The sequence below is a fragment of the Populus trichocarpa genome, chromosome 12, assembly GCF_000002775.5.
Source record: "Populus trichocarpa isolate Nisqually-1 chromosome 12, P.trichocarpa_v4.1, whole genome shotgun sequence".
Lineage (NCBI taxonomy): Eukaryota > Viridiplantae > Streptophyta > Magnoliopsida > Malpighiales > Salicaceae > Populus > Populus trichocarpa.
Genome location: NC_037296.2, coordinates 3,643,307 through 3,670,314, shown reverse-complemented (window position 1 = coordinate 3,670,314; position 27,008 = coordinate 3,643,307). Strand labels below are relative to the sequence as shown.

Below are 27,008 nucleotides of genomic sequence, written 5' to 3'. Positions count from 1 at the left end.
GTCAGGATAAATGCTACTATATGAATAGAATGTGCCCTTCCTTTATTCCTCCTAATTTGAGTTTGATATTTTTTTTAGTTTTTTTAAATTATTTTTTATGTTTCTTTTCCTCAAAATGAAGATATGATTTGGTTTTTAATTGACGTGTTAACTTGATATGGAGTTGTCGTTTTGTTTGGATTGAGTTAGCTATAATGTTTAGATTTATTTAGAGTGTGTTTGGCAGTGTGGTTGCGGGTGCTTTTCAAATAACTTTTCATGCCAAAATACATGTCAATGATGTTTTTTTATTTTTTAAAAATTATTTTTGACATCAGCACATCAAAACGATCCAAAACGTACAAACCATATTAAATTTTAGCAAAAAAAAATTTTAAAATTTTTTGGGAACGCGGGTTGAACCGCATTCCCAAACGCTTCCTTAGTCTACCTTTGGTTTGGTGCATTATTAAGTTTGATGAGGTTTTTTCACTAGCTAATTAGTTTTTTTAATTTTTTTTATTAAGAATTTGGTGAGGAAGATTACATGCTGTTATAATCTTCTCATTCCTTGCTAACTTGAAATGATGCGCTGGTATTTTTAGATTGGGTATTGTTATTAACAGATGGTATTTGATGTCTTAGAAGGCAGGGTTTTTTCTCAGTTGAGGAATCTGTTTTGGGCTCAGCTCCTTTGTCAGGTTGTGGGATTTGGGAGTATTACCAACCTTGATTTTCGAGGAAGCATGTGGTAGGTATTTTGACGCTCATTTTTCTTCTTGTTTCTAAGCTATCCATCTGTTATTTCTATTGTTTTCTAATTGGAAATAGATTTTCAATTGCTTTTCAAGCCGTGTTGGTAGCTGGAGGCATGACAGCATCATTAATGCTCCTGGATGCCCTGGAATTTCCTCCCGTCTCAAAATAACTACACAGAATGCTAAAAGTCTAAATTCCTGTGACTGGTATTGTAAACAGTCCGGAAACATATTACTGTCATCTCTTGTAAGATTTGATCAATCTCTGGAATTTAAATTTTTCTAGAGATTTTAAGACGGTATGGATAAAAATCTCTCTCAGAGCTATGCGAGCAAAATTTGCAAAAGCGGAAAGCCTGATTAGTTGGGCTGTAGCATACAATCATGAGGAAAAAATAGCTCTTTGTTTAAATCTGCAGTGAAAAGGAGTTCAAATTGGAGAGAAAAGCGGATGCAATCTACTCATGAAGCTGGTAGTTGTTTTTGATAGCTATGGCAGCTGCTCTATACCATGCAGCTGCAGCCATGGCCCCAGGGTCAGGCACGGTGGCAAGAATGTCTGAGGAGATGTATGTTGAGCGACCAGCCTGCATAAACTATTTCGTAAGATCCCCAATACACATGCAATGCAATGCTATGCATGAATATATAGAGGTGCTTTTGCAGGAAAGAACGTGTAACGTGATTTTGTCCATAACTAGAAAGTCATCAGTTGTCTAGATGAGAAACAAAAGAACAAGCACATGACATTTATCATATTCTTACTCCAGTGAATTATTTATTTACTTTTGTGACCACTCTCGCAGTGATCTTTCAAGGATGTTCAAGCCTCCACTCATCTAGTTTTTTCAGGCTTGAAAGCACTCTCAAAAAAAGCCACCTTGCTTTAGATAGCACAGAACAGGATAAGAAACACCACCGTATATGTGGTCAAAGCAATGAATACGAGGTTGGTTGTCGACATGGACAAGAATATTATAAAGGAAACATGCATGAAGAATAAACATCTTTTCAATTATTCCAGGGAAGAAGAAAAGAGAATTTACCCCTGTCAGCCCCCCAGAGCATTAAAAGAAATGTCTAGTCTTGATATACAGCGTTCAAATCTTTTTACCTCGACAACCTGTCTGTTATTTATATTTAAAGTCACTCCATTTGATTTTTGTTCTCTAAGAAATAAATCGTATGGTAGTTCTACCTGTATGGATATGGTATCACTTCTTTCACTAGTGACCTCCTTTTCTTCTCCCAATCCTTCCTTCCCTGAGTAATACGCTTGTGTTTTGTTTTTTTATTTAGTTTTAAAGGATGGGTACTGGAGAGGGTGTAAAAGTGGTCGCAATTTCACCTAGTCCATCATTTACTGTATGTAAATTCACTTATTTTCTATATGGGCTCAAAGAATTGGTGGAAATCATTACCAACCTCTTTTTACCATGGAACCATCATGCTTTGTCAGAACCATGTTTTATCAGAGTCAACTTGCATAGTGACCTTTGAATCAAACAGGAGATGGGGGAAGATACACGTAACAGGAATCTAGAAAAGAAGAGGAACAAAAATGTCACCTGTGCTTGCATGTGTTTGGTTGATTCGGCTCCAGCCACTGCTGCTTCAGATGAGAGAAGAAAAGCAGTGCAAGGATCATCCCCGGCATTTAGCCTCTGCTCATGAAAGTAACTAGATTAGTATCAAAAGAAAACACCACATCAACAGAGGAAATACAAAACAGTGGTTATTGTTGACCTCCTGAAGAACAGCTGAAGCTGGAATAAGGGCATCTAACAATGTGCGAAATCCAGCACTAGCGCCACCATATTTACTGACTGCAGCTATGGAAGCTTCAAGTGCTTCAGCCCCTGATTCAAGAGACTAGTTAGAATCAAAATTTTCATATCCAACAGTGACCACATTAGGAGCATCATCTCACATTGTTTCGATGCGACAACTGACTGGGTGTTTGCTTTCAACTGCACACAAGCTGCCTTGCAGAATATGGTATATCTGTTTAAAGAAGTAAAATGCAGAGCTTTAAGAGTAGATATTCATGAATGATAATAAGAATCATAAGAAATGAATGTAAATCTTAATCAAGCAATGGGTCAACACGAGTAAATACATAATTCCACTGGTTCCTCCCATAACTCTTCTGATAGATGATCCAATTTCGTTCACTGTTTCTGCAGCATCATTCAAGGGATAACTGGAAATAGAAGGTGATTCAGGTCAATGATGGAAAATGCAAACTTTATTCAAGAAATAAAAAGTTTCTAACAATTTACTAAGAGACTAAAAGACATACTAATACTAGTATTATAGATTCTTTAGATTCTTAACTTGAGGAGCCATTCACCATGGAGCAATAGTTTATTTATTGCTGGTAGATCAAATCAATTCATGAAAACAAACGATTGCATATGAAAATTATATGAAGTCCATTATAACACGGTATGTTAAAAACAAGCAAATCATATGAAAATTCCATTATATGTTAAAAACATCCTTAAAATTGCAAAAATATACAACATGGTACAACAATTTAACCCTGATATCCCCTACAAAAGTTCTGAACAATGGGGAAGCAAACTTACTGCTTCTTCATGTCCTCTAGAATTGCTGTTGCACCCCTATACATCTGCAAAAGCAGACAAATCAGCCCTATAGTGCACCAAGTCAGAATTGCAGGATGAAAACGGAGTTCGAGATAGACTCACTGTTGATCCACAGTCACCATCACCTACTCTGCCATCCCATTCATTTAAATTGTCCCTAAGATCAATGATCGCATTCACTGCTGCTTCAATAGCCACCTCAAGAAGATGCCCTTGTTCACTAAGCTGTTGCGGCCGACTTAAAGACTAGTCAAAACCAAACAAGGGAGGTCAGGTTTAACAAAGTAATGCTATTTAATTAGCTTTAATGTCATCATTATTCAACATATCATTGTAAATAGGCCAATATTTATTTAAATTAGCATAAGGATAGTAATCCAGTGTAATGTTTTTGCCACCAGAAATACATGGATAATCTACTGGCATCTGCCTGAATGATTACCCTCCTTGAACGTGTAAACATTTTTTATTTAACTCAGTGCCAAAAGGAACTTTTTATATTTTTAGCACGTGTAACTCCTCTACATAGCACTTCTAGGTAGCAATGCCTAAACATGAGCTCAGTTTTTTGTCCCTATAAAATGCAAGGTAATTGAACCCCAGTTTCTCTGGATGGAAGAGGAAAGAAAGGACTATTTCGAAATTAAAGAAAAAGGGGTTTACAACTTACCAATAACACACGCGCGCACTCGCACAGAGAAAGAGAGAGAGAGAGAGAGAGAGAGAGATTCATAACTAAAAGCATGTTCTGTCATCGATCTGTTTTCTACAGAATAAATGGTAGAAAAACAAAAAATCCAAGCTGTGGGGAGGGAACTATAATCAGAGAAATGAGATGTCTTTTTCCTAAGATCACACATGGAAGTAGAGAAATATATGTGTGTGTGTGTGTGTGTGTGTGTGGAAATACCTCATCACTCTTTGCTGAATGAGACAGTGGCAGTGGAACAGGTATCTTGGCAGGTGGGCGATTACCTGCAAAGAAAACTCATGAAATCAATCAACATGAAATCTGTAGAAGAACTTCAATCTGACTTGATAGTTAGTTCTTATGCTAGCTAATAGTAATGAAAAATTATCTTATAAAACAATCGTATACATCAGAAGCCAAGCAATAAGCCACAAAGAATAAAAGCAATATCCTGATATATCACCACAGACCATCTACTCCAACAGGCCAGTATGGAGCCTTGGTAGCAGCATCCAATCGTTGCAAAAATGGTTCATCTGCCTTCATTATGGAAATTGAGAATCCTGAAAGAAGCAAAACCTGAGATAAGCTACATCATTCATTAGTCATTAATAGAATGGTCTTTCAAAAATCATGAAAGAAACCTAGCATTGAGATGAACAGCTATATCAGTTCCAAACCTGCCATATCAAGGGAAGTCATAAAAGATCCAGTATACACTCTATCGACAGCCAATCCATGTTCAAGCTGCAACTGAGGAACTGCTTTTCCTGCTGCAATCATTAACTCCATACCAGGGGTGGCGCCTAGTCTGAAATTTTTAAAACAACAGAAGAATAAGCGGAAAAAACTTTCAGATGTTCAGAACATCCAACAACCTGATGAAAATAGAATGCTTGATTTTGAACAGCATTATTCCCACAAGTTAATATGATAGATGCTAATCTAAAGCACAGAAGGAAGAACCTACCCATTGACCAAGAGTACCACTCTATTGCCGCGAGTAATTGGGACATAGTTAGTCTCCTGCAACAATTCAACGATAAAAACAATAAGGGCATCATTTATGATGTCAGTGAAATATGCAAAATTAATATATGAAGTTCCCTCCTAGGAACGGGGTAAGGACATTAGCTGCTGAGTAAGAGATCCTTATTTCTTATTCATATGAGCTAACATAATCTTAAAGGTAGCTATTTAATTAAAACCTCCTTGAAAGCAAAGATAGATTTGAGTGGATTTACATATGAAAAAATAGCTCCCAAATTGAGATGCATGGAAAAGATATTAAAAAAGTTTGGTGCCAATAAAGAAATCATAATGAGAAAATAGAAATAAAATCAAGCACTACAATGAAAATAAATGGACACAAAAGGTCATTGATGCCCTTGGATAATAAAATTGGGAATGAGAGAAAAGTTATACAATTTAAATCATCCTTCAAATGTTAAAGGGTAGTATAAAATTATTCTTAGGGCCTCACTTGGCCGTTTAAGTTTTTGAGTTGAATTGATTCTTCAACATAGTATCAATACCTTAATGACCATATAGTCAGAAGTTCGAATCTCACCATCCTTATTCTAATTAATAAAATTAAGCATAAGGTAGTGGCAGACAAGTACAAATTTCAAGTGCAAAGAACTTTTACTTGAAGAGATATGTTAAAGAGTAATATAAAATTATTTTTAGAGTATCACCCAACTGCTTAAACTTTTGGGTTATACTGATTATTTGACACACATTGACCATATTATGGCTCAAAACTGGCATAAGACACTTTCTTCATTATTCTTGCCATAATTATGTTAATTGTGGTATTTCCTTCATTGTTAAGATTTTTAGGTTTTGAAGTGTTTAAGAAGAGTTCAAGATGCAGTTTACTAAATTAAGCATAACTTTTAATCCGATTGTTAGATCAAACTGAAATTTTAATAGAAAATTATGAAAACCTTGTTTCTGCTTGGGTTAAAATTTCATAATAATCAAGTCGGGAAGGCTTTCAAATAAGGATCAGAAGTTATTGTGCAGAATTGTCTTTGTTTATCTTGTTGTATTTGGATTTCTTTTTCTTATTTAGATTAGGACTTTCAATTTAATAAGGATTTTACTAGTTAAAAATCCTAATGCTAGATAAATTCTATTAGTTAGGTATGTTTTAACTAGAAATCATTTTCCTATAAGGATTCTAGGTCTAGAACTAGTATAAATAGGGATGTCTAGTTCAAATTCAAACTTTTAATAAAATATCAGAAATTTTCTTTATTCATTTATGATGTTTAGTGTTGTAATCTCATGGCTTGAGAACCCTAGTTTTTATCTATACGTCGCGTCAATTGGTATCAGAACAAGATGGCCTTTTTGAAAGACATACATGGTAGCAACCCATTCTGCGATGTAGGAGTGGAGGTTCTCTAAGGCATTGTGAGGGCTTAAGAGCATAAGCTAGATCATTGGGAACAATGGTTTGATCGTTTGGAGCAAACCATAGCAGGTCTAGCTTTGCTAATGGGAGACGCAAACATGGATCGTGCAGAGGAGAGAAACTTGCCTAGAGACTTACCTCGAGGCAGGCCAACCCTAGACCTATTCCTAAATTCAATCAGATTCCTTTCTATGATGGAAGATTTTTGAAAAAAAAAGATTTATTAACTGATTGATAAAGTTGAAAGCTTACTTTTATTTCAACAAGATTCATTGTGATCAAAAAGTATGGCTCGTCATACGCAAACTTTCTTATAGTGCTACATAATGGTGGTGTGAAGTTATAGAATATAGAACTCGTGCTGGTAAGCCTAATAACTCCATCATGGAAAGATTTGAGATAATCTTAGAGTTTATACAAAATGATTGTGAGGAGATTTTATATTAGATATATAAGCAAATAGATTGTTATTATTTGTCTTTTGTTCAATCTTCTCAAGTAGCAAGAAATAAAAATACAGAGGTGTCGTCTCTTTAAAGTACACAGTTTCAACATCACCTCAGTGATAACAACAAAATTGCTACATGTCAATGTTTCATCTACTAATGATGAAGAAGAAATCAAAGAAGCTCCTAAATTAGTATCAAATGATTCTCAAGATCTTAAAGCACTAAAAGAAAAGCTAGAACAAATTATTGGAATTGCTCAGGAGTGTCTCATCCAAACCAAGCTTATCCATGTTTGATCAATATTCTGAAATTATCAAATCAAATAATGGTCAAGGCATTGTTGCCAGGGATGACCAAACACTTTAACTAAAGTTCTCATCTCAAAAGACAGTTTTATACGAGGTTGATTTTTCAGGTCCTAAGAAGTTTTGCCTAGATTAAAAAATTATACATGAATATATCTTAGCTAAAATTAGATTTAAGATATTTGGAACAAGCTATCTCATGCATACATTGATGACAATGTTATATTCGAAGTATCTATTTCTTTGGAGTGGTGAGTTCAATTTCTGACAGTTAACTAAACTTAAAAGAGGATTAATGCGGGGCACTTTCTTCATTATTCTTGTCATAATTATGTTTATTGTATTATATCCTTCATTGTTAAGATTTTTTTGTTTTGAAGAGTTCAAGATGCAGTTTAGTAAATCAAGCATAACTTTTAATTCGACTATTGGATCGAGCTGAAATTTTGACAGAAAATTATGAAGACCTTGTTTTCTATTGGATTAAAATTCAATGATGATCAGAGATAGGAAAGGCTTTCAAATAAGGATTGGAAGTTGTTGCGCATGATTGTCTTTATTTATCTTGTTGTATTTAGATTTCTTTTTCCTATTTAGATTAGGACTTTCAATTTAATTAGGATTTTACTTGTTAGGATTTAGGAATCTTAATACTAGATGGATTCTATTAGTTAGGCATGTTTTAATTAGGAATCATTTTCCTAAAAGGACTAGGTCTAAAACTAGTATACATAGGGATGTCTAGTTTATTTTGAGAACATTTAGATTCAGAATTTTAATAAAATATCAAAGATTTTTTCTATTCCTCTACAGTGTTTAGGGCTATAACCTTAGAGTTTGAAAACCCTAGCTTTTATCACATTATACGCCGCGTCAAAAACCTACATCAATTGTTTGTCTTTTCCACTATAAAGTCTCTTCTATGTTGTCATAATCTCATGCATCTACCTTGCAAAATGAAAACTTGTATGCGACACCAATTCTTACCAAATGGGGCGCATAACTAAGGCCCCAAACACCTGGGACCAAAGCATAATACTGTTGAATTTAACATATAACAAAACGAGTACCTTAGGGCTAGTCCTAAGATTTTCAACATACCGGTGATAGAATTTGTTGAAGAACATGAGAAACCACCACTTCGACAGGCTGAAGGTCCGCTAAAGCAGCACCAGGTTCACCATGCTAGAAAGAAAAGGTGTTTTTGAAATTGAGTTTGTAAATGTGCAATCAGAAATCAAAGTGAAGCAAATAGACAGCACTGAAGATCAGTAGAATATGACAGGAAAACTGGACAGCTATTAAGTGAAATGCATGGCATCAAAAAGATTCAACTCAAGATAGGAAGCCCCACACACCCCTTCTCTCCCTCATATGAAGTAGAAACATAATTGCATTATGATAAATGTGCAGATAAAGAAGTGCATGGACTCGAGTATAATCAACTCAAAAGGATGCCCAGTACTCTTTTGACACTAAGAAAGCAATCACTCCATGGAAATGACTCACAATTCCAAGACCTAGTTCCATCTTTCCTGGGCCCAAACGATCTGATGTAACCTGACCAGGCAGTGTACCGACTGACAATGCAACACCCATTGTTCCAACCATTTCAGATGCACGTTTCGCTTCTGCAGCAACTTCATCAAGAGAAAGGCCAGCAGCAGCTGCAGCTCCAGCAACCTTTAGTGTAGGGAGAAGAAGTTATAAGAAGAAAGCTTGTACGTGAAACAAATAGTGGTCAAACTTCATATCAAATTAGTTACAGAAAACCCACTAAATTTATGAATTGGTTGATAAAAAAATATGATCAACTTAATCATTTATAAAAAAAATGGTGAGAGAAAACCTAAGCTAAGTACTAAATTTGCAGAAAGAATCAAAAGGAGGAGGAAAAGATCAAAAGAAATAAAGAAAAGAAACAGAACCAAAAGTGTAAGCTGAATTCACATGCTATCAACCTTAGGTTGTGTGTGTGTGTGTGCCACAAACATGTATTGAGAAGGAGAGAACCTTATGAACAAGAATAGTCCCCGCCAACCCTCTTCGTCCAGCTATGCCTCGAGGTGGAGGTAAAGCACAGTCATCTCCAACAATTACAGTCTGCAAAAGCAATATGATTATATTTGGATATTCTCTCTGGCTATGCAGAAGAAACATGAAATTCGGTTAAGAAAGATACCTCTACTTTATAACCTTCAGATTTTGCTTGCTCAGCAGCCAAACCAAAATTTAGACGATCGCCAGTATAATTCTGTCAACATCCCGACCACAAACTATGAATCTAAAAATAAATCTGACAACCAAATATTTTTCAAAGAGTAATTAAATTATGAGAAAGTTGCAGAGTTGATTGTCCCCTTTCTGCAAGTTTCATTTGGTCTATTTTTTCTTCTTCACCCCTTTATTCTTGCTTCTGTTTTTTCTTCTTTTAGGTGCCCAAATAATACTTGCCACACCAAATAATTTGAAACTAGTAATAATCAACTGATTAGTTTTGAAATGTCAATACCTTGACAATCAGAAGACATCCCATCGGACCAGTTACAGCTCGGATACCCTAAAGTTGAATTAAGAGCAAAGCCATCTAAGAGAAGGATGGGGTGCATAACTGATAAGGTGATATAAACTGTTTCCAACAAGAAATTAAATAGAAAGAAACCATACAGCTAGAATTGCATCAACTTGGGGGGAAGTAAAAACTTCTCCACAGATAGCAGCACTTAGCATCCCTTCTCCGACAAATCCAGCATGGGCAGGTTCGTGCCCACTTCCTCCTCCTGTATCAGATGAAACCATAGCATTCACATCTTACTTGCACAATCCTTAAGCTCTATCGTTTAGGATCATGTAATGCAATATCATAACCCTTATATGAGTTTTCTTTTTCCTTGTTGCCATGCATCTCACATCTCATTCAGGTTTCTTTAGAGTTGGACCTTTTTTTATGTCACTCCTGTTTGTCTATTAAACTTTCAAAGAGGAAATTTTAAAAGAAAAAATGTCACTCTAAGAATCATTTGAAAGGAACCAATGATATCTTAACTCGGCAGTAAGACCAAATGTCAAGTAGGTTTGGGGTTCAAGGTGCTGGTTTTGTCGCTGATGGAAACCACAAACACACAAACAAACATAATATGTGTCTGACAGTATTGTAAAAAATAAAGAGAAATTGGACCAAGAATCATTTGCTCTGTGTGTGCACGTGTGTGGAAGAGATGTTACACAAACAACTTATGGAAAAATAGAAAACAGTTCCATGGAGTAACAGTTCACTTCAACCAAATAATGCAACTATCCAGTCACAACTGTTTCAGGAAAAATGTAAAATCACCATTACATTTGTACATCAACACATTGAAGATCATAAAAACACTAAAAGCAAAATTATCCAGCCTGGATATAGAACAATAAAGGTGATAGCTATCATTTCTTTTTGAATTACATAGCTACATTTAGCACCAGTACCAACCCAGTGCCAAAATTTGTTCATCATCCAAAAGCACATACCTTTACAGTTCCCCATTTCTCTTCTTATGCCACAACAACATCAGAAAACCGAACAACACACGCATATCAAGAGTTTTAAAGGCACACAATATATATTTCAAATTTCAACACCAAAAGAACTAAACATTGTCATGTTCAAATACTTTCCAGCACCACAAACCTGATATAATCGCAACTTTGTCAAGCATAGCACTCGCATGATCAGCACGTAACACAACCTTAACCTGCATCTCCAGAATAATGAAAGCATCACAATTCACCACCAATTCTAATTTATTTAAGGCCCCTTCAAAAATTTTAAATAAAGATACTATTTAAAAAAAAAAAATCACCTCCGGAAAGCCATCCAGGTACTGTAATCCAGGGTAGGTTTCCACAAGACCTTCAATGAACTCAGTTACAACATCTGCAATAAAAAAATCACTTCAATCAATCCTCAATTAGCAATTTTCACTAATTAACAACCACATTTAAAATTAAAAAAATACCATCAACTGAGTCAAGCAAAACATGAAACCAACCTAAAAGTCAACCATACCTAATTTCAGAAACCTATCTTCATTTGAAAAAAAATTATTTCACATTTTAGGTCATTAAATAAAAATAAAAAAACACAATGCAACAACAAAGAAAGAAAGAAAGAAAACAATACACGGAACTGCGGGGTTATTCCCACCCCATAATTTGTTATTCCCACTCCATGATCTATTTTAATTATTTAGATAGACCAAAATACCTCCAGTTATATTTATTACAAATGATGGTATTAAATGTTGGTTCTATATTTACATCTAGAAAATATAGATAAAAGTAGAAATTCTTCTTTTTGTATCTAGAATAATCAAATTTTACCTTTTGTTTTTATTATCACCTGTCAACTAATTTCATTTCTTGGAAAAAAAATTTCTTTACAACATATTTTTTTCCTTCTATATATTATCCGCAAATAAAATATTTATTTCACAGATACTATCCACCAATAAAATATTTGTTACAGAAAATTTAACAGAGTACTTAAAATTTTAAGAACTTCAGTTTTTATTTAATCTTTTTTTTTCTTTGAATTGATTTTTATTCTAGTAATTAGAAAACAACATTCTAATAACATTTTGATTATGGCAAAAAAATATATACTATCAATATAATTTTATAATAAACGTGGAGTGGTGGGAATAACAAACCGTCTACTCAAAATTCTATCGTCTTTTTTATAAAATAAAAATCTATACATTTCTTACTTTTCTCTACTCAAATTTTCCCGGCAATCAAACAGAATATTTATTCAAGAGCTCAAAAACAACACCAATATTACAATAAACATAGAAATGCGAACAAAAATAAATAAATTCCAAAATAAACAAAGCTTCTCTCATAAGCAACATAAATAACAAACACATTCAAAAAATAAAAAAAATTAAATATTCTTTTCGCTTTCTCAGAAACCAAACACAAACAACGATCGCACAGAAGCAATCCGAGTAACAAAAAAAATAAAATGCGAGAGAAAAGAGCGAACCGTTAGGGTCGTTAATGAGTTTCTTTCCTTGAGAAGCCATAGCGCGTCGTCGTCGTTTCGGTAATCAAAATGAGGACTTTTAGTGCAGCAAGCAGTACTGAACGACGAATGTATAGCTTTAGAGAGGGGGGAGGGAAAGAGAGAGGGGAAGGGGGGGTTTTTTATTATTTGTTTTAATAATGGGATATTTTACTTGGGTGGATTATGGAAGATTTTATTTGCTTATATATTTATGTGGTGGTGCTGACGTGTTGTTGTTGCTTGTAAAGACAGGTAATGTTTTCCTGAATGACGAATTTGACCTTATCTTTCTTGTGAAGATTTCCACTTTGGTCGCCTCGTGATGGGTAAGTCAATTTCAATTTGGGGCCAGAAAAGGAAAATTAAATCTGGGCACGTTGAAGAAAGAATAAATTTCATTTATATAAAATAAAAAAAATATAGATAAATTCACATAACCTCTTCAAAAAACTGAACACTTACAAAAGAATTAAAAAATAACTATTATTTTAAAAAAATAAAAAATAAAAAGTCAAATAAAGAGGGTATTAATTTAAATCTAAACTTAAAAATTATTTAAAAGCTTTAATTTTAAAAAAAAAAAGTCAGGTGTTGTTAGACCTAGCAAGCAACGCAGACGCGTCTAAACCAATTAAAAATAGCCCGCAAGTGGGGTCCTTATTTTAAAAAAAAAAAGAAATGTTGTTGTTCGCTACAAAATTCTTTTGGAAAAGAAATTTAAACGACATGTCATTTGATTTCTTGATATTCTGGATATCATAGTGGTTGAAAAATCACGGTTCATGATTTTTTGACTTAGAAACCTATTTGTCAGTCTATTTTTGACTCATAACACTTAAAAAAATTCTAAACACCTTGATAAATCTATCAATGGCTTTAAACAACCTAAAAAATCGCACAAAAACCTGAAATCAACCTGGAACTAGAAATATTCTCAAGCTTGTATCTGGTTTTCTAGATAGTTTTAAGATGAAAAAAACACTTAAAAATAACTATCCCGCCAAATAAAAACAGTTGACATCAAGATCGATTATTTTAACAACTAGAATCGGTGTCAATGTTGATTTTCTATTTCTACTATTAAATCCATCAATGGCTTTAAAAAAATCCTAAACATCTTGATAAATCCATCAATGACTTTAAACAACCTAAAAAATCACACAAAAACCTGGAATCAACCTGGAACTAGAAATATTCTCAAGCTTTGTATATGGTTTTCTAGGTAGTTTCAAGGTGAAAAAACACTTAAAAAGAACTCTCCCGCCAAACAAAAACTGTTGACTTCAAGATCGATTATTTTGATAGTTAGAATCGGTCTCAATGTTGATTTTCTATCTCTACCATTAAATCTATCAATGGCTTAAAAAAAAATTCTAAACACCTTGATAAATCCATCAATGGCTTTAAACAACCTAAATTATCGTACAAAAACCTAGAATCAACCTAGAACTAGAAATATTCTCAAGCTTGTATTTGGTTTTCTAGGTAGTTTCAAGGTGAAAAAACACTTAAAAAGAACTCTCCCGCCAAACAAAAACTGTTGACTTCAAGATCGATTATTTTGATAGTTAGAATCGGTCTCAATGTTGATTTTCTATCTCTACCATTAAATCTATCAATGGCTTTAAAAAAAATTATAAACACCTTGATAAATCCATCAATTGCTTTAAACAACCTAAATTATCGTACAAAAACCTAGAATCAACCTAGAACTAGAAATATTCTCAAGCTTGTATTTGGTTTTCTAGGTAGTTTCAAGGTGAAAAAACACTTAAAAAGAACTCTCCCGCCAAACAAAAACTGTTGACTTCAAGATCGATTATTTTGATAGTTAGAATCGGTCTCAATGTTGATTTTCTATCTCTACCATTAAATCTATCAATGGCTTAAAAAAAAATTCTAAACACCTTGATAAATCTATCAATGGCTTTAAACAACCTAAATTATCGTACAAAAACCTAGAATCAACCTAGAACTAGAAATATTCTCAAGCTTGTATTTGGTTTTCTAGGTAGTTTCAAGGTGAAAAAACACTTAAAAAGAACTCTCCCGCCAAACAAAAACTGTTGACTTCAAGATCGATTATTTTGATAGTTAGAATCGGTCTCAATGTTGATTTTCTATCTCTACCATTAAATCTATCAATGGCTTAAAAAAAAATTATAAACACCTTGATAAATCCATCAATTGCTTTAAACAACCTAAATTATCGTACAAAAACCTAGAATCAACCTAGAACTAGAAATATTCTCAAGCTTGTATTTGGTTTTCTAGGTAGTTTCAAGGTGAAAAAACACTTAAAAAGAACTCTCCCGCCAAACAAAAACTGTTGACTTCAAGATCGATTATTTTGATAGTTAGAATCGGTCTCAATGTTGATTTTCTATCTCTACCATTAAATCTATCAAGGGCTTAAAAAAAAATTCTAAACACCTTGATAAATCCATCAATTGCTTTAAACAACCTAAATTATCGTACAAAAACCTAGAATCAACCTAGAACTAGAAATATTCTCAAGCTTGTATTTGGTTTTCTAGGTAGTTTCAAGGTGAAAAAACACTTAAAAAGAACTCTTCCGTCAAATAAAAACCATTGACATCAAGATCAATTATTTTAATAGCTAGAATCGGTATCAATGTTGATTTTCTATCTCTATTATTAAAATCCGATGATCTTTATCCTCTCCCAAATCAACAAAATAATAAAAAAAAAATGAACTATTATACTAAAATGGAACTGCACAAAAAATTAAGGGACTGAATGGGTTTAGTTTGGGAAGTTTAAGGACTAAATTGAACTTATAGCGAACACACAACCCATTTTCAATGACTTTTCTGCATGGTACTTTTTTTTTCAATCTTTTTCTTGGACAACAAATTTGAATCAATTATTTTTTAATTTGGCTTTAAAAAGATGGAATTGCACATTAAAAAAACTCTGAGAATCAAAATAAACTAAATTTTAAATAATGAGTTCACAATGAAATATAAGAGCATAAACAATGATTTGCCCATATCGTTAAGAGTTTTGCTATTTTTTTTATTTTACTTGTGTTTTTCAAGAAATAAAAAATATAAATACAAAATTGATATAAAAAAATAGGAATAAAATATACAGTTTTAAGACTACAAATATTAATTATTTTTATTAAACTACAAGGAACAGTTTATTATATTTACTTTCAAATAAAATCATGTTGAATTTTTTAGCCTCCAATATTATAGCATTTTGAGTTTTTTTATATACTAGTATCATATATATAAAAATTATAAATATCATATGGGTATGGGTGTGTTATGTGAATATTAGAGTGTGTATATTATATTAGATTAAAAAAATATAAATTTTCTATATATATAGTTAAACGAACTCGTTATTGCCTTACAGCTGCAAATAATTCGATTAATAAATAGAGAAAAGGCAAGAAAGCTAATATTATAAGTAATTTTTATAGCAAATAAAATAATCTTGTCTTGACCAATGACCATAGACGGGAATACCAACCGCTTTAAAGTCAACAGTCTTCCACCGTTGGATCAATCAAAATCAAGTTCTTAGCCCGGAGCTAGCAACCCGAATCACGTGGGTCAGGGTAAGGATAGGTTATGCATCGCTTTCTTAATTGGGCTAAACTCAAATCATCTCCTCCACTATGATTTGAATATTCAAATGAATCTCCAAATTACATAATTTGTAATTTTACCATCCTTTTTCCTATTAATCAAGTTCCCTGGTTACATTTTTTTTTATATGTTCTATTTTGAATGTACATAGTAAGAGATTAATTTTATTCCGAGCAGCAAGATTTTGCTGATATTAAAAGTAAATCTTAAAGTTTATTTTACCATATAAAATAAAGTTTATTGATAAATATTTATGCAAGTTGAATTATCCAATTCATTTATATTTTCTTTTTCTTTTTTCTTATATTGTTGTTACATAATATTTGGCTTTTTCTGTGATGGATTTTATTAAAAAAAAATAATGTATTTTCCCAATCTTAACACTGTGCTTTTCTTGTTGTATTTGTAAATATACTAGATTTTTTTTAAAAAAAGCCTGTAATGCATACATGTTTAAATCTATATATAAAAAAATTCAAGACAAACATGTTTTTAACACAAATATAATAAAAAAAAATACTAACATGCATATTAATTATATATTCAAACTTGCAATGCACATATAATCAAAGTTATAGCATGCATGCTAATAATAAAAATAACAATGATTAAATTAAAAAAATATTTATGGAACTTACTTGTTGAAACACTTTAAAAAAATAAAATTATTACTGTTGTTAATGATGAATTCTTTGTCCTCAAAGCTGTATTACTTCTTATTTTATGCAATTAGAATGTTTGTAATATGCTTCTCAAGATTTTAACAGCTCCATCTTAGTTTAGATGCATCTTTAAACAAGATCTCTAAACTAAAATAAAAGAACACAAATATCTCTCAACAAAGTATGAACCTAAATTTTAGATCCACGAGAAAAAATCAAAGCATAAAAGAGAATGAAAACACAAAAAAAGATGTGGGAAAAAGTGTAAAAAATTCAAGTTATAAACTCTCCATTAACCCTATTTTTATAGTGAATTTTGAAAGCTAAAATATTAAAAAATTAATTTTCACTATTATCAACTTTTGACTAGCCACCATAAATCAATAATTAAATTTATAAAAACCAAGGATTCTTTGAGATTAATTTTTCATTTATCTATAATTTGATTAAATTATGTTAATTAAACAAATTTTCAAGTGCATTATGATATTTATTTTTTTACATATATAATAAACTTAGTTTGAATGACGGAGCATCATTTTAATTTTTTTTATGCTAAAAAATATTTTATTTCTAATGATACTAATAAAATAATTATATTATAAAAGAAAGAAATAATGCTATCATTCTTAAATGAAATGTAATTGAGGAAATTATTTTTAGATCATCATCATTATTATCATTTTTTTATCCATGTTAGCTTTTTTATATTAATTTGAGGGGTGTTTAAAAGTGTAGCAATGATTGTTTTTTAAAATAATTTTTTTGCTTATAAATAAATCAAAATAATATATATTTTTAATTTTTAAATAATTATTTTTGATATCAGCACATTAAAATAATTTTTAAAAAAATTTTTAAATAAAAAAAATTTAAAATTTTTAAAATATAATTTCATCCACGTTAACGAATAACCTCTTAGTTAAGTTATCGTGAGATCTGATTTTAGATGTTAAAAGCATCTCCATCTTTAATAAAGTCTTACACATGTTTTTCAAACTCAAAGTGGTGCTTTTAAGAGAAAATGATTCTTCGTAACCTCTCTTTGAATAAAGATAACAAAGTGGAAAGCAAGCTCATTTAATGGAATAATTGATAGTTTAGGAACAAATCAACACTCTTTGTATAGAATGAAGGACTACTTTTATACTTATTCGTATTTAATGAATAAATAACGACGATAACTGGCGATGTCAATGATCGCACACAGCAAGCTGGCAACTAATCTCGGACATTATTATCGGGAGAGAGAGTAATTACTAATTAGCGTAAGCAGTAGTTCTCTCTGTCTACAGACACAAGCAGCCAAAACTAAAACCCAAAAAAGTCTCATTTTCTTCGTAGAAGGACCATGTCTGAGCAGCTAACGGAGGAACAGATCGCCGAGTTCAAGGAGGCTTTCAGTCTCTTTGACAAAGATGGGGATGGTATGTTGTTTTCTCTACACTGTTTTGTTTCTTGGTTTTCTGTTTTAGTCAAGTTAAGATCTACATAGGTTTTTCTCGTTCTTGTTTTGCTACTGACTAATGGTGTGCTGTAGTAGGAGAAGTGTGATGTGGGTTTTGTTTCTTTATGGAAACTTATTGTGGGTTTTGTTTCTTTATGGAAACTTATTGTGGGTTTTGTTCATACATTTGATTTGTTGAAGGTTGATGAAATCAGTTGTTATCATTGCCATGTTGATGGTTTATTTATAATCTTGCATGACTAGCTGTTCAAACTTTCTCAGTTTTTATTTTTGTTTTTTGGTGATTTTGGTAATGGATTTAGGTAAGAGGAGCCATTTAGATTATTAGGTAGCTATGTAGGATGACAGACTCCTGTTATTATTTAGCTTTTGTATGATGTATAGTTTTTTTTTTTTTTATAAAAAAAAATAGGTTGCATCACCACCAAAGAGTTGGGAACAGTAATGAGGTCTCTTGGACAGAACCCCACTGAAGCTGAGTTGCAGGACATGATCAGTGAAGTTGATGCTGATCAGAATGGCACTATTGATTTCCCTGAGTTCTTGAACTTGATGGCAAGGAAAATGAAGGTGAGCTTCCCAGAATTATTATTTGTATTCTAGGGGCACAATTAGTTAGTTTTGTTCATGAATGGTTTTCTCCAAAAGTTTCCAATACCATGCTAGAATTATCATGTTCTAATATTTGGATGCCTGTTAATCATGGTTCTGTGCACAGAACTCTAATTCAGAAGCAGTGGATTGTCAGAAACTATAGATATTACAGTATGCCCTTTTATCGGTATTGCGTATCCTATAATATGGCAAGTAATTGATTCAGCGGTTTCCATTGTTTTGCTGGGTCTTACTTCTTTGATTGTTGTTGTTGTTGTTGTTTTGCCATGCTAGCAAGCTTTTATATATGTTGGCTTTCTTTTGTTCTCTAACAATCCAACTGGCATGATTCTTACCTTTGAGGTTTTCATTTGGAGGGCTTTATTTTGTGGAGAATGACTTCCAGAGTTAAGAAGCTTCCAGTTTCCTGTTAACTTGTATATTTTGCTAACCTCCTTTTTGTTGAATTTTAACTTTGGGTGAAGGATACTGACTCTGAGGAGGAACTTAAAGAAGCTTTCAAGGTATTCGACAAGGATCAGAATGGCTTTATTTCTGCTGCAGAGGTAAACACCATATTTAGTATCTTTGATGCTATCTACTTGATTTGTAACTTCATATAGTCACTAAACCTATTACAAACATTGTCTATCCGCTATTGGTATTTGCTGCTCTAGGATATAGTTTTTTCTCCACATTGATGTTTGCTTGACATGTGCAGCTACGACATGTGATGACAAATCTTGGGGAGAAGTTGACAGATGAAGAAGTGGAAGAGATGATCAGAGAAGCAGATGTAGATGGTGATGGTCAGGTGAATTACGAGGAGTTTGTGAGGATGATGTTGGCCAAGTGATGGAAGGCATTTGGTGGATTAGGATTAGTGGTAACATTTTGTGTTTGAATGGGATGATACATGCCGTCTTCAATTTGTGCTCCAGTCGTTTGACTATGATATTCTACTGTTCAGCGTTTTGACAATGCAATATTCTAGTTTCATGCTAGTATGCTTAGTCATATGAAAATAATTCTCTGTGGGAATGGATGTTGGTTTATATCACATGATATATTCATAACGTTATTTGTAGTGTGCTGTGTTCTTGTGACTTCTCTAGTTGTTTTCGCCCGGATGTTAGAATAGAAAATATGTGATCCTTTTTTAGGCAGGGCGTCAGTTGAGCAGACAGAGTTGATCATCGAAGTTAGCAATGAATGCATAGAAGACCTTGCTCTGAAAATGATATGTTTTAGTTGCGCGAACAAATCCTGGTTTATAAAGAGCTCAACTCTAATGTCTTTAATTACCTTTTGAAAATGATTTGTTTTGCTTTTTTAAATCTGCAACCAAATTGTCATAGCTTGCCACGACCAACAGGATCGTTCTTTGGCTGCTTTCCCTGTGTATTTGCACTAGGATATCGTCTGTGGGCATTGATTTTCTCTGGGATTTTACTGTATATTGTTATGATCCTCTCGTCGCACTAGGACTCAGATTACAGTAGTGATCCAGTTGAATCCCTCCATTTGAGGTCCAGACCATGATCTTTTTCGATCTTGTCGAAGTGTAATATAGCATTGCCTAATAATGTGAGCTTGGGTAGCTCAGGTTTCAGCTCTGTTTCATCTGTCGCTGTGTGCAAGTTCCTAAGCATGAACACACTGTCCTTTTGTGTTACGTATCTACCCTCGGTCCAATAATTCTGATACAACCATAAGTGCGACAGATCTGCACCAAGGTTTAAAATTGTTAGAATCAAAGCATCTCCTACCCTACTTTGGAACACGACATTGCAAAGTGGCGGTCTAGGGATGAAACTCCCAATAAGAATCCAACTCAATACGAGTGCCAGAGAGTGGCAACAAGGGAAAAAAAATGAAAGAAAAAGAGGTCCTGATCATTAAGAAGAGAAACCAGCTAGTCTAATACTTTAGGGTTTTGAAATAACAAATGGAGACAAATGAGAAGGTAAGGGAAGGGAAGGAATGGAGGAGGTCAGGGGAAAAAGAAAATGATAAACAGTGACAGAAAGTCAAGCTATCATGCACAATTATCCTCCATTCCTAAATCCCCACCCCAAACTTTCTAGAATTTGAAATTGGGTCCTTGAAATCGAAATTGCAAGTATCTACCACCACCACCACTACATTTGATGATTTCAGGGCTGAAACTCTTGAATTTGCTCAAATGAAAGTGAAATCTATATGAGAGAACTCTTACCAACAATTCAGATCACGTCAAAATCATGAGAGAGACATTCAGATCACATCAAATTTGCCATAATTTTGAGACAATTAATTAATTAATTACCCCATCTTGATTATATGTATACAATACATACATGCATCCATATTATTAATTAACAAAGGATTTGCTATATTAAGAAAACAAAATTTGCTTTCAAAATCCCATTTTCTCATTTTGTTGGCAGCCTAATTTAATTTGTCAATATAGCATTTTTTTCTGGAATTCCATGGCATTTTTTTTTTCATATTTATAATAAGATTAAGATGAAAAAAAGAAAGAAAGAAAGAAAGGAGAGGGGATAAGATAAGGTCTTTTATCTAGAGGAGATTGAAGCATGGATAACTTACAACCAAACATGAATAAAGATAGGAAAAGAAAATGACCCAAGAAAAAAAACCTTCTCCTCTCCCCCCCTCTCTTACTGGGTGGTAAGAGAAGATGCATTGCCAGGAGAAGCAGAAGTAGTAGAAGAAGAATTCTTATGATTATGCATCCAAACTTTAAAAACCTGTCTGCTAACCCCAATTCCTTCACAAAACCTCTCCACTTCATCTTCTTCATCTTTCCTTTGCAACTTCCACCCCAACTTCTCAGCAAACTCCATCATCTTCTCCCTCTGTTCAGCTGTAAACTTTGTCCTAAACCTCTTCTTTCCACTCCTTTCACCTGACTCCACCACCATCACTGGAGGCCTGGAATTCCTCTCATTATTCCCTTCTGCATAGTCCATCATTTCCATCACTACTGTCTCTGAGGATGGTGAGTGCATAATGTGATCCCTTCTGTTGCTGTACGATACTTTGCGGTGGAAGTTGCGGTGGCAACCACAGGCTGCACATTGGAGGGTGGAAAGTGAGGTGTCATCAAGGGTGAACTCACCACATCCATCTGTGGCATAGCTCCCAAGACTGGCTGCATGGTTTCTTAGGCATTCTTTGTATAGATCATTTGTGCTATCACTTTCCATCGTGTTTCTGTCTCTCTATTTTTCTTTCTTTCTTTCTTTCTCTTTAATTTGCCTGTAAATTTGGAGGGTAGTGTAGATGTACTGTTTTGATGTACTATAGTATAGTGTATATAATGGAAGATAGGAAGGAGGGTTTGGATTAATATGATGGTCCTACATGGTTATTATTGTATTTTCATTGATATTTAATGCTACATATATTATATACAGTATGCTTTATTGCTCATCTTGAGAATCTTTTCTCAAACTTGCAAATGGCAATTTTTTTTTTATTTGATGTGAAAATAATGCTTTGATCATAACTTTCTTTCTTGTTTTTTGTTTCCTCTTCAAGCTTTAAATTGCAGAGAAATTTAGTGTGATTGTGCTTAAATAATATTTAATCATCTCGTAATATATCAAAAGATTTAAGTATTTTTCACCTGTATCCAAACTGAAATGAGTTGTCCTCGATCTTGTTGTAATATTTAACCAAAATGAAGGGCTTCATTGTCCCAATAAATTAAAATACAAAACAAGCTTAGCTAAAGGAATAAGAGCCCCCCCTCAATAGTATGGGTTAGTCCAATAATTGACGTCGGGAATGCAGAAGCAAAAGAAAAGTCTTCGTCACTTTCTTAGAGGTTTTCTACAAAAATATCCAATTTATTATTTATTAAAATAGCATCCACACGACTCGTCCAATTCATTCTTCCTTTTTTGGGATCCATACAAAATAATTTTGAAGCATTTGAATGTATCAAAGTTAAAATGTATATAAAGATTCAATGTACATGAAAGAAGTAAAAATAATTTAATGGCTAGAAAAAGAGATGAGATGACATAAAAAGACAAAGAAAAAAGAATAAATAAAAATACCAAAGACACTTCGAGCTCCGATGATGATAGTGATATAACCATTAGAAAGATTTCAACTAGATGAGTTCATATAAATTATGGAAAGCTATCTTTAAAAATAGTGATGAGTTACACATGCTATATATTTAAAGATGGTGACATGATCACATGCTAATGCTTGACACATGTGTCAAACACAATTTATTTTTAAATATGCTGATGTGAGTTCAACCACAAAAAAAAGATCGATTATAATGTGTATCACATACATGAGACATTTATAGAAAAAAAAGGAGCTTATTGGCAGGTCGTGCATGTAAAACATGCACCTCTGAAGTCACGCAAGTATAACTTATGCATCGCGTAAATTATGTTATTTTAAAAAATAAGTTTTTAATTGTATTATTTTGGATATCTATTTTTAGCCATTGTGCTAATTATATAAAAAAACTAAAGTTTCATATTTCAAATATTTACATTTGCTACTTCAGTACTAAATATGATGCAATTCATGCACAACAACATCAACCATGCTAGCTACTTAATACGTAGCATTGTTTATTAGGTAATTAGAATTAGTTTTAGTAGTTTAACCTAATTACTAGACAAAGCTTTAGTGGTTGATGTGGTTTAAACCTTGTTATCATCTTTATTATTAAACGTTCAAATTAACTCGAGATTTATTGAAGAGAGTACGTAGTACCATTGATGTTAATTAATGAGCTTCGACAATTCACATCATTAATAATAATAATAATAATAATAAGGAGGAGGAGGAGGATTATATATAGCTGAGAAAGCTATTAATATTATACAAAATTAAGTCTAAATTGCTCATATTGTACCAAAAAAAGAAAATGAAAGAAAGAAAAACAACTCCTATACAAGATCCACAGACCTAATTTGCAACCATTGCTTAAACACACGAAAGGAAACTCTAATAGGTAATGCTGTAGAATTATGTTCATTTCTTTGTAGTTTACGATAGAATAGGCTAGACTTTCAAGGCCTAGATTGTGATAATGGTGCGAGCATGATTATTGTGATGCTAGCGAGAGAAGCTGGTGAGGAGGGTCATAACTCACGGAACTGGCTGCTGCTGCTGCTGCTGCCTGCTGGTGTGGCTCACTTGATGTGTTGGAATCTTGTCGTTTTGGCTTTTAGAGAGTTGCTTTGCTTCCCTTTCAGCACTCAGTGTCCTGTCATTGTTCAATGGCTCACATGTATAGCACAACACTACAAGCTGTAGCTAGCAGTACATTAATTGGGCCCCAAAACAAGAACGAATAGAGAGACATAAAAGAGAGGAGCCATATTCATGATAATAACTTAATAAGACGGAAGGGCAAGAAGAACAATATCATAAAAGACTCTTATCTTGATCATACCATGCATCATATTTATTATATCAACCAGATTGGATATATTAAAAAAAAGATTTTGTCTAGGTTGACTTTTAATCTTATTCGTTCTTTTTAATCCCCCCTTTTCACTAGATCAGAAACAAATCAATGATAATTATTGTGATTTTATTACCATTTTCATCACTTTTATTTATATTTGGGACGAGGGATAGTTTCAACTATATTCATACTATATTTATTATTTAATAGGAAAAAAAATTTAAATACCTCTGCTCTATTTATCAAATTTTGAGTAATATATATATATGATAATAACAATTAATAACCTAGCTATTCATTACCCATAAATATAATAAATATACAAAAAAGCTCGCCCATTGGAGGTTTGTGTTAGTATCATCCTTCGGATTCCTAAAAGTCTCTCTAATGGTATCTTAGATAAATAATATGTAGAGACTTGAATAGCTAGTTTCATCGCTGCATACACAGTACATTTTTAGGGTTGCCTTTTGTCCATGTAAAAACCATCTTGTCAATTCAACATGGCTCCTGCAAGGGTGAATGATGATGATGAGCATCATGTACTTGTGTTTTATGCCCTTGATTGTTGCTGAGAGACGATGCAGAAAAAGGAAAGGAAAGGAAAGGAAAAAACAAAAGGTAAAGATGAAAAAAAGATGGCTTTATATGATGCGCATGCTTAATGTCAAATCTGACAATTTATTGTGTATATGGACCATTTGGAAAAAAAGAAAGGTGAAAAAAAAGCCTGGATAAATTGTGTAATTAACACAGGAAAAGAAAGGAAGCAAAATAATACAGGATGCAAAAGTTTTGATGAAATAGAACAATTTAATGATGTCATGGTTTATAAGCGTAATAATTGTGATATTTACCTAAATATTGCTTTTATAAATCACGATATTTATTATAATTTTATCGTAATTTTGAACCGTGACATTTATTAGTAGATTATTTTGAGAAATGACTTAACATTTCAAAAAGTAGTTGGACACTGGCAAAAATAGTCTGATATTTTTGAGAAACAGTTGGACCTTTTTGGCTATTGTCTAATTTTGGGAAATTTTTATGTTTTGAGCCTAAAAAAGTTCATAAAATCATAGTTTTTGTTGATTTGAAATTTAACTTACTTTATGATTTTAGAGAACTAATTTTTTTTTTATAATTTTAACAAAATTTGAACGGATTTTTTTCTATATATAAACTATACCCAAAATATCATCCCGTTTAAAAAGACATGAAAACACCACAATAACTCCAATTAACAAATTCTCACATTTCATAATCACAAGTAGCTACGGAATAAGAAAAAAAAAACATTTTGAATGAATAAAAAATAATTCATCTTATCTTATAGTCAAGTAATCCTAAAATATAGAAACATAAATCATTCATCTATCTACGTCTACGTCATCTACTAGATAATCCAGGCTCATTAGTAGCACGACTGGATCTAGCTCCTTTACTTGCCTGAGTGGCCTCGTTCTTTTCCACGACATCATCAAGAGTTAACCGCTCTTCAAAGGCATCAAGTCTAGTGCGGCAACATTTAATCACTGAGATGCAATGATGTGAACTTTACTTTTTTCATCAACATTAAGAATATAAGATGCGACCTCTTGACCCTTATGTAGCATGAAACCAACCTAATATTAACAAAACATTAAGGTTAAATTAAAACATCAATACACAGGACCCAACATTTAACATTTCATAATTATGAAAAGATTTGACTACTTACAAGGCTTTGAATCCGCTGGGCATGTTGCTGTACTGCATATATCCAGGTGGTGGAACCTGCTCGGGATCCAGAGTTATAATGACTCGAAGTGTGATATTCATGTACCAAATCATATTTCCTCATATGTAATCATGAGATGCATCTTTGTAAATATCTCATTTGTCCGTGCACCCCACTGTGATACATAAGTTTCACATTGGCTTAACTAGTCATAGTCATCATTCTTACTCTAAGGAGTTATGACGTGCAATGCATCACTTGAATCGATGTCAACTGAAATGTGTTGTTTATAGCTGAACTATCACATTATCCGGTTTGGGAAATGTAGCTCGACCATCTTAAAAATATCTACGTGACCAATGATGTCCATATGTCTATCCCACTAGTGCAAACTACCGGAGCAACTGCCAATCTGTTATCCGAGTAAGGCATCCACATGACTTGTAAAATATAAGTTTTTGTAAATATTAAACAACAATAATTTGGTGAAATTTAATGATTTTTATTAAACAAATGATTAAAATACTTTTGCCTATCTAGCTCGCTTCGATAAAATACTAACACATGTGTTGGATTATTTTCAAATACTCTACTAGCACACCACCTAGCATTAAAATTATGTTAGTTTAATTGCATTTTTTTAAAGTTACAATTACACAATATAAATGCATATAATTTCAAAATAACATCACAATAATACATGCATCTGAGTGATATATGAAGTGTAACCCCTATACTGTGGGTAATCATAGACGACAATCGGGGTAACTGGGGTTTGCCCACTTGAAGATGTTCCTTGACCATAACTCTTATTCAATAAAAAAAACTTTTGAATCAGTCATGTTAACAACAAACATTTAAAGTCTAGATAGTGTTTCTCGCTTCATACCTGTAGAAGTAGCAAACATCCCTCAACCTATTTGACCCTCATCATGTATGCAAGATATATATGTCTGTACAAACATGTCAAAACATTAGATCCCTAGCTAAATGTAAGGATGAAGCCAAAATCCTCAATAAGTGTCAGATAAATTAAAGGCACATATCTCCTAGGTCAGTGAATAATAAACTGCCAAATAGATGGAGAATATATGATTTGGCATACCTACATAATACATTAAGATTATCATAATAATTCATGCAAATTTAACAAATAATAAACACATTAGATTCATAATTTATTTTGTACCTCTACAGGATCTCCTTACTAGCATCAGTTGATA

General features: G+C 32.9%; 3 protein-coding genes across 3 annotated transcripts; 1 reads left to right on the top strand and 2 right to left on the bottom strand.

Annotated features, from left to right (window-relative positions):
- Positions 1 to 920: 920 nt before the first annotated feature.
- Positions 921 to 12,442, bottom strand: LOC7454010 (putative 3,4-dihydroxy-2-butanone kinase). Its single transcript, XM_052446136.1, has 20 exons — positions 12,243 to 12,442; positions 11,059 to 11,132; positions 10,887 to 10,950; positions 9,884 to 9,996; positions 9,729 to 9,776; positions 9,399 to 9,470; positions 9,230 to 9,319; positions 8,726 to 8,899; positions 8,318 to 8,401; positions 5,011 to 5,066; positions 4,721 to 4,851; positions 4,511 to 4,603; positions 4,260 to 4,324; positions 3,452 to 3,595; positions 3,329 to 3,372; positions 2,857 to 2,940; positions 2,668 to 2,741; positions 2,484 to 2,596; positions 2,306 to 2,401; positions 921 to 1,324 (listed from the first exon to the last, which is right to left on the bottom strand). Exons 1-20 carry the CDS (start codon positions 12,280 to 12,282, stop codon positions 1,196 to 1,198), a joined length of 1,788 nt encoding a protein of 595 aa, XP_052302096.1. The 5' UTR covers positions 12,283 to 12,442; the 3' UTR covers positions 921 to 1,195.
- A 5,233-nt stretch (positions 12,443 to 17,675) lies between these two features.
- LOC7454011 (calmodulin) lies at positions 17,676 to 19,697 on the top strand. Its single transcript, XM_002317681.4, has 4 exons — positions 17,676 to 17,975; positions 18,429 to 18,586; positions 19,096 to 19,176; positions 19,332 to 19,697. Exons 1-4 carry the CDS (start codon positions 17,900 to 17,902, stop codon positions 19,464 to 19,466), a joined length of 450 nt encoding a protein of 149 aa, XP_002317717.1. The 5' UTR covers positions 17,676 to 17,899; the 3' UTR covers positions 19,467 to 19,697.
- Positions 19,698 to 21,154: 1,457 nt separating this feature from the next.
- LOC7485185 (zinc-finger homeodomain protein 9) lies at positions 21,155 to 21,966 on the bottom strand. The gene has a single exon (XM_002318280.4). The coding sequence runs from the start codon at positions 21,820 to 21,822 to the stop codon at positions 21,274 to 21,276; it is 549 nt and encodes a 182-aa protein (XP_002318316.3). The 5' UTR covers positions 21,823 to 21,966; the 3' UTR covers positions 21,155 to 21,273.
- Between the last annotated feature and the right edge of the window lie 5,042 nt (positions 21,967 to 27,008).

Coding starts and splice junctions, on each gene's coding strand:
- LOC7454010 (XM_052446136.1), bottom strand. CDS start 12,282: ATGGCTTCTCAAGGAAAGAAACTCATTAACGACCCTAACG. Junction 4,852..5,010: donor GTGGTACTCTTGGTCAATGG/GTAGGTTCTTCC, acceptor TAAAAATTTCAG/ACTAGGCGCCACCCCTGGTA. Junction 4,604..4,720: donor GACTTCCCTTGATATGGCAG/GTTTGGAACTGA, acceptor TGCTTCTTTCAG/GATTCTCAATTTCCATAATG.
- LOC7485185 (XM_002318280.4), bottom strand. CDS start 21,822: ATGGAAAGTGATAGCACAAATGATCTATACAAAGAATGCCTAAGAAAC.
- LOC7454011 (XM_002317681.4), top strand. CDS start 17,900: ATGTCTGAGCAGCTAACGGAGGAACAGATCGCCGAGTTCAAGGAGGCT. Junction 18,587..19,095: donor TGATGGCAAGGAAAATGAAG/GTGAGCTTCCCA, acceptor CTTTGGGTGAAG/GATACTGACTCTGAGGAGGA. Junction 19,177..19,331: donor GCTTTATTTCTGCTGCAGAG/GTAAACACCATA, acceptor TGACATGTGCAG/CTACGACATGTGATGACAAA.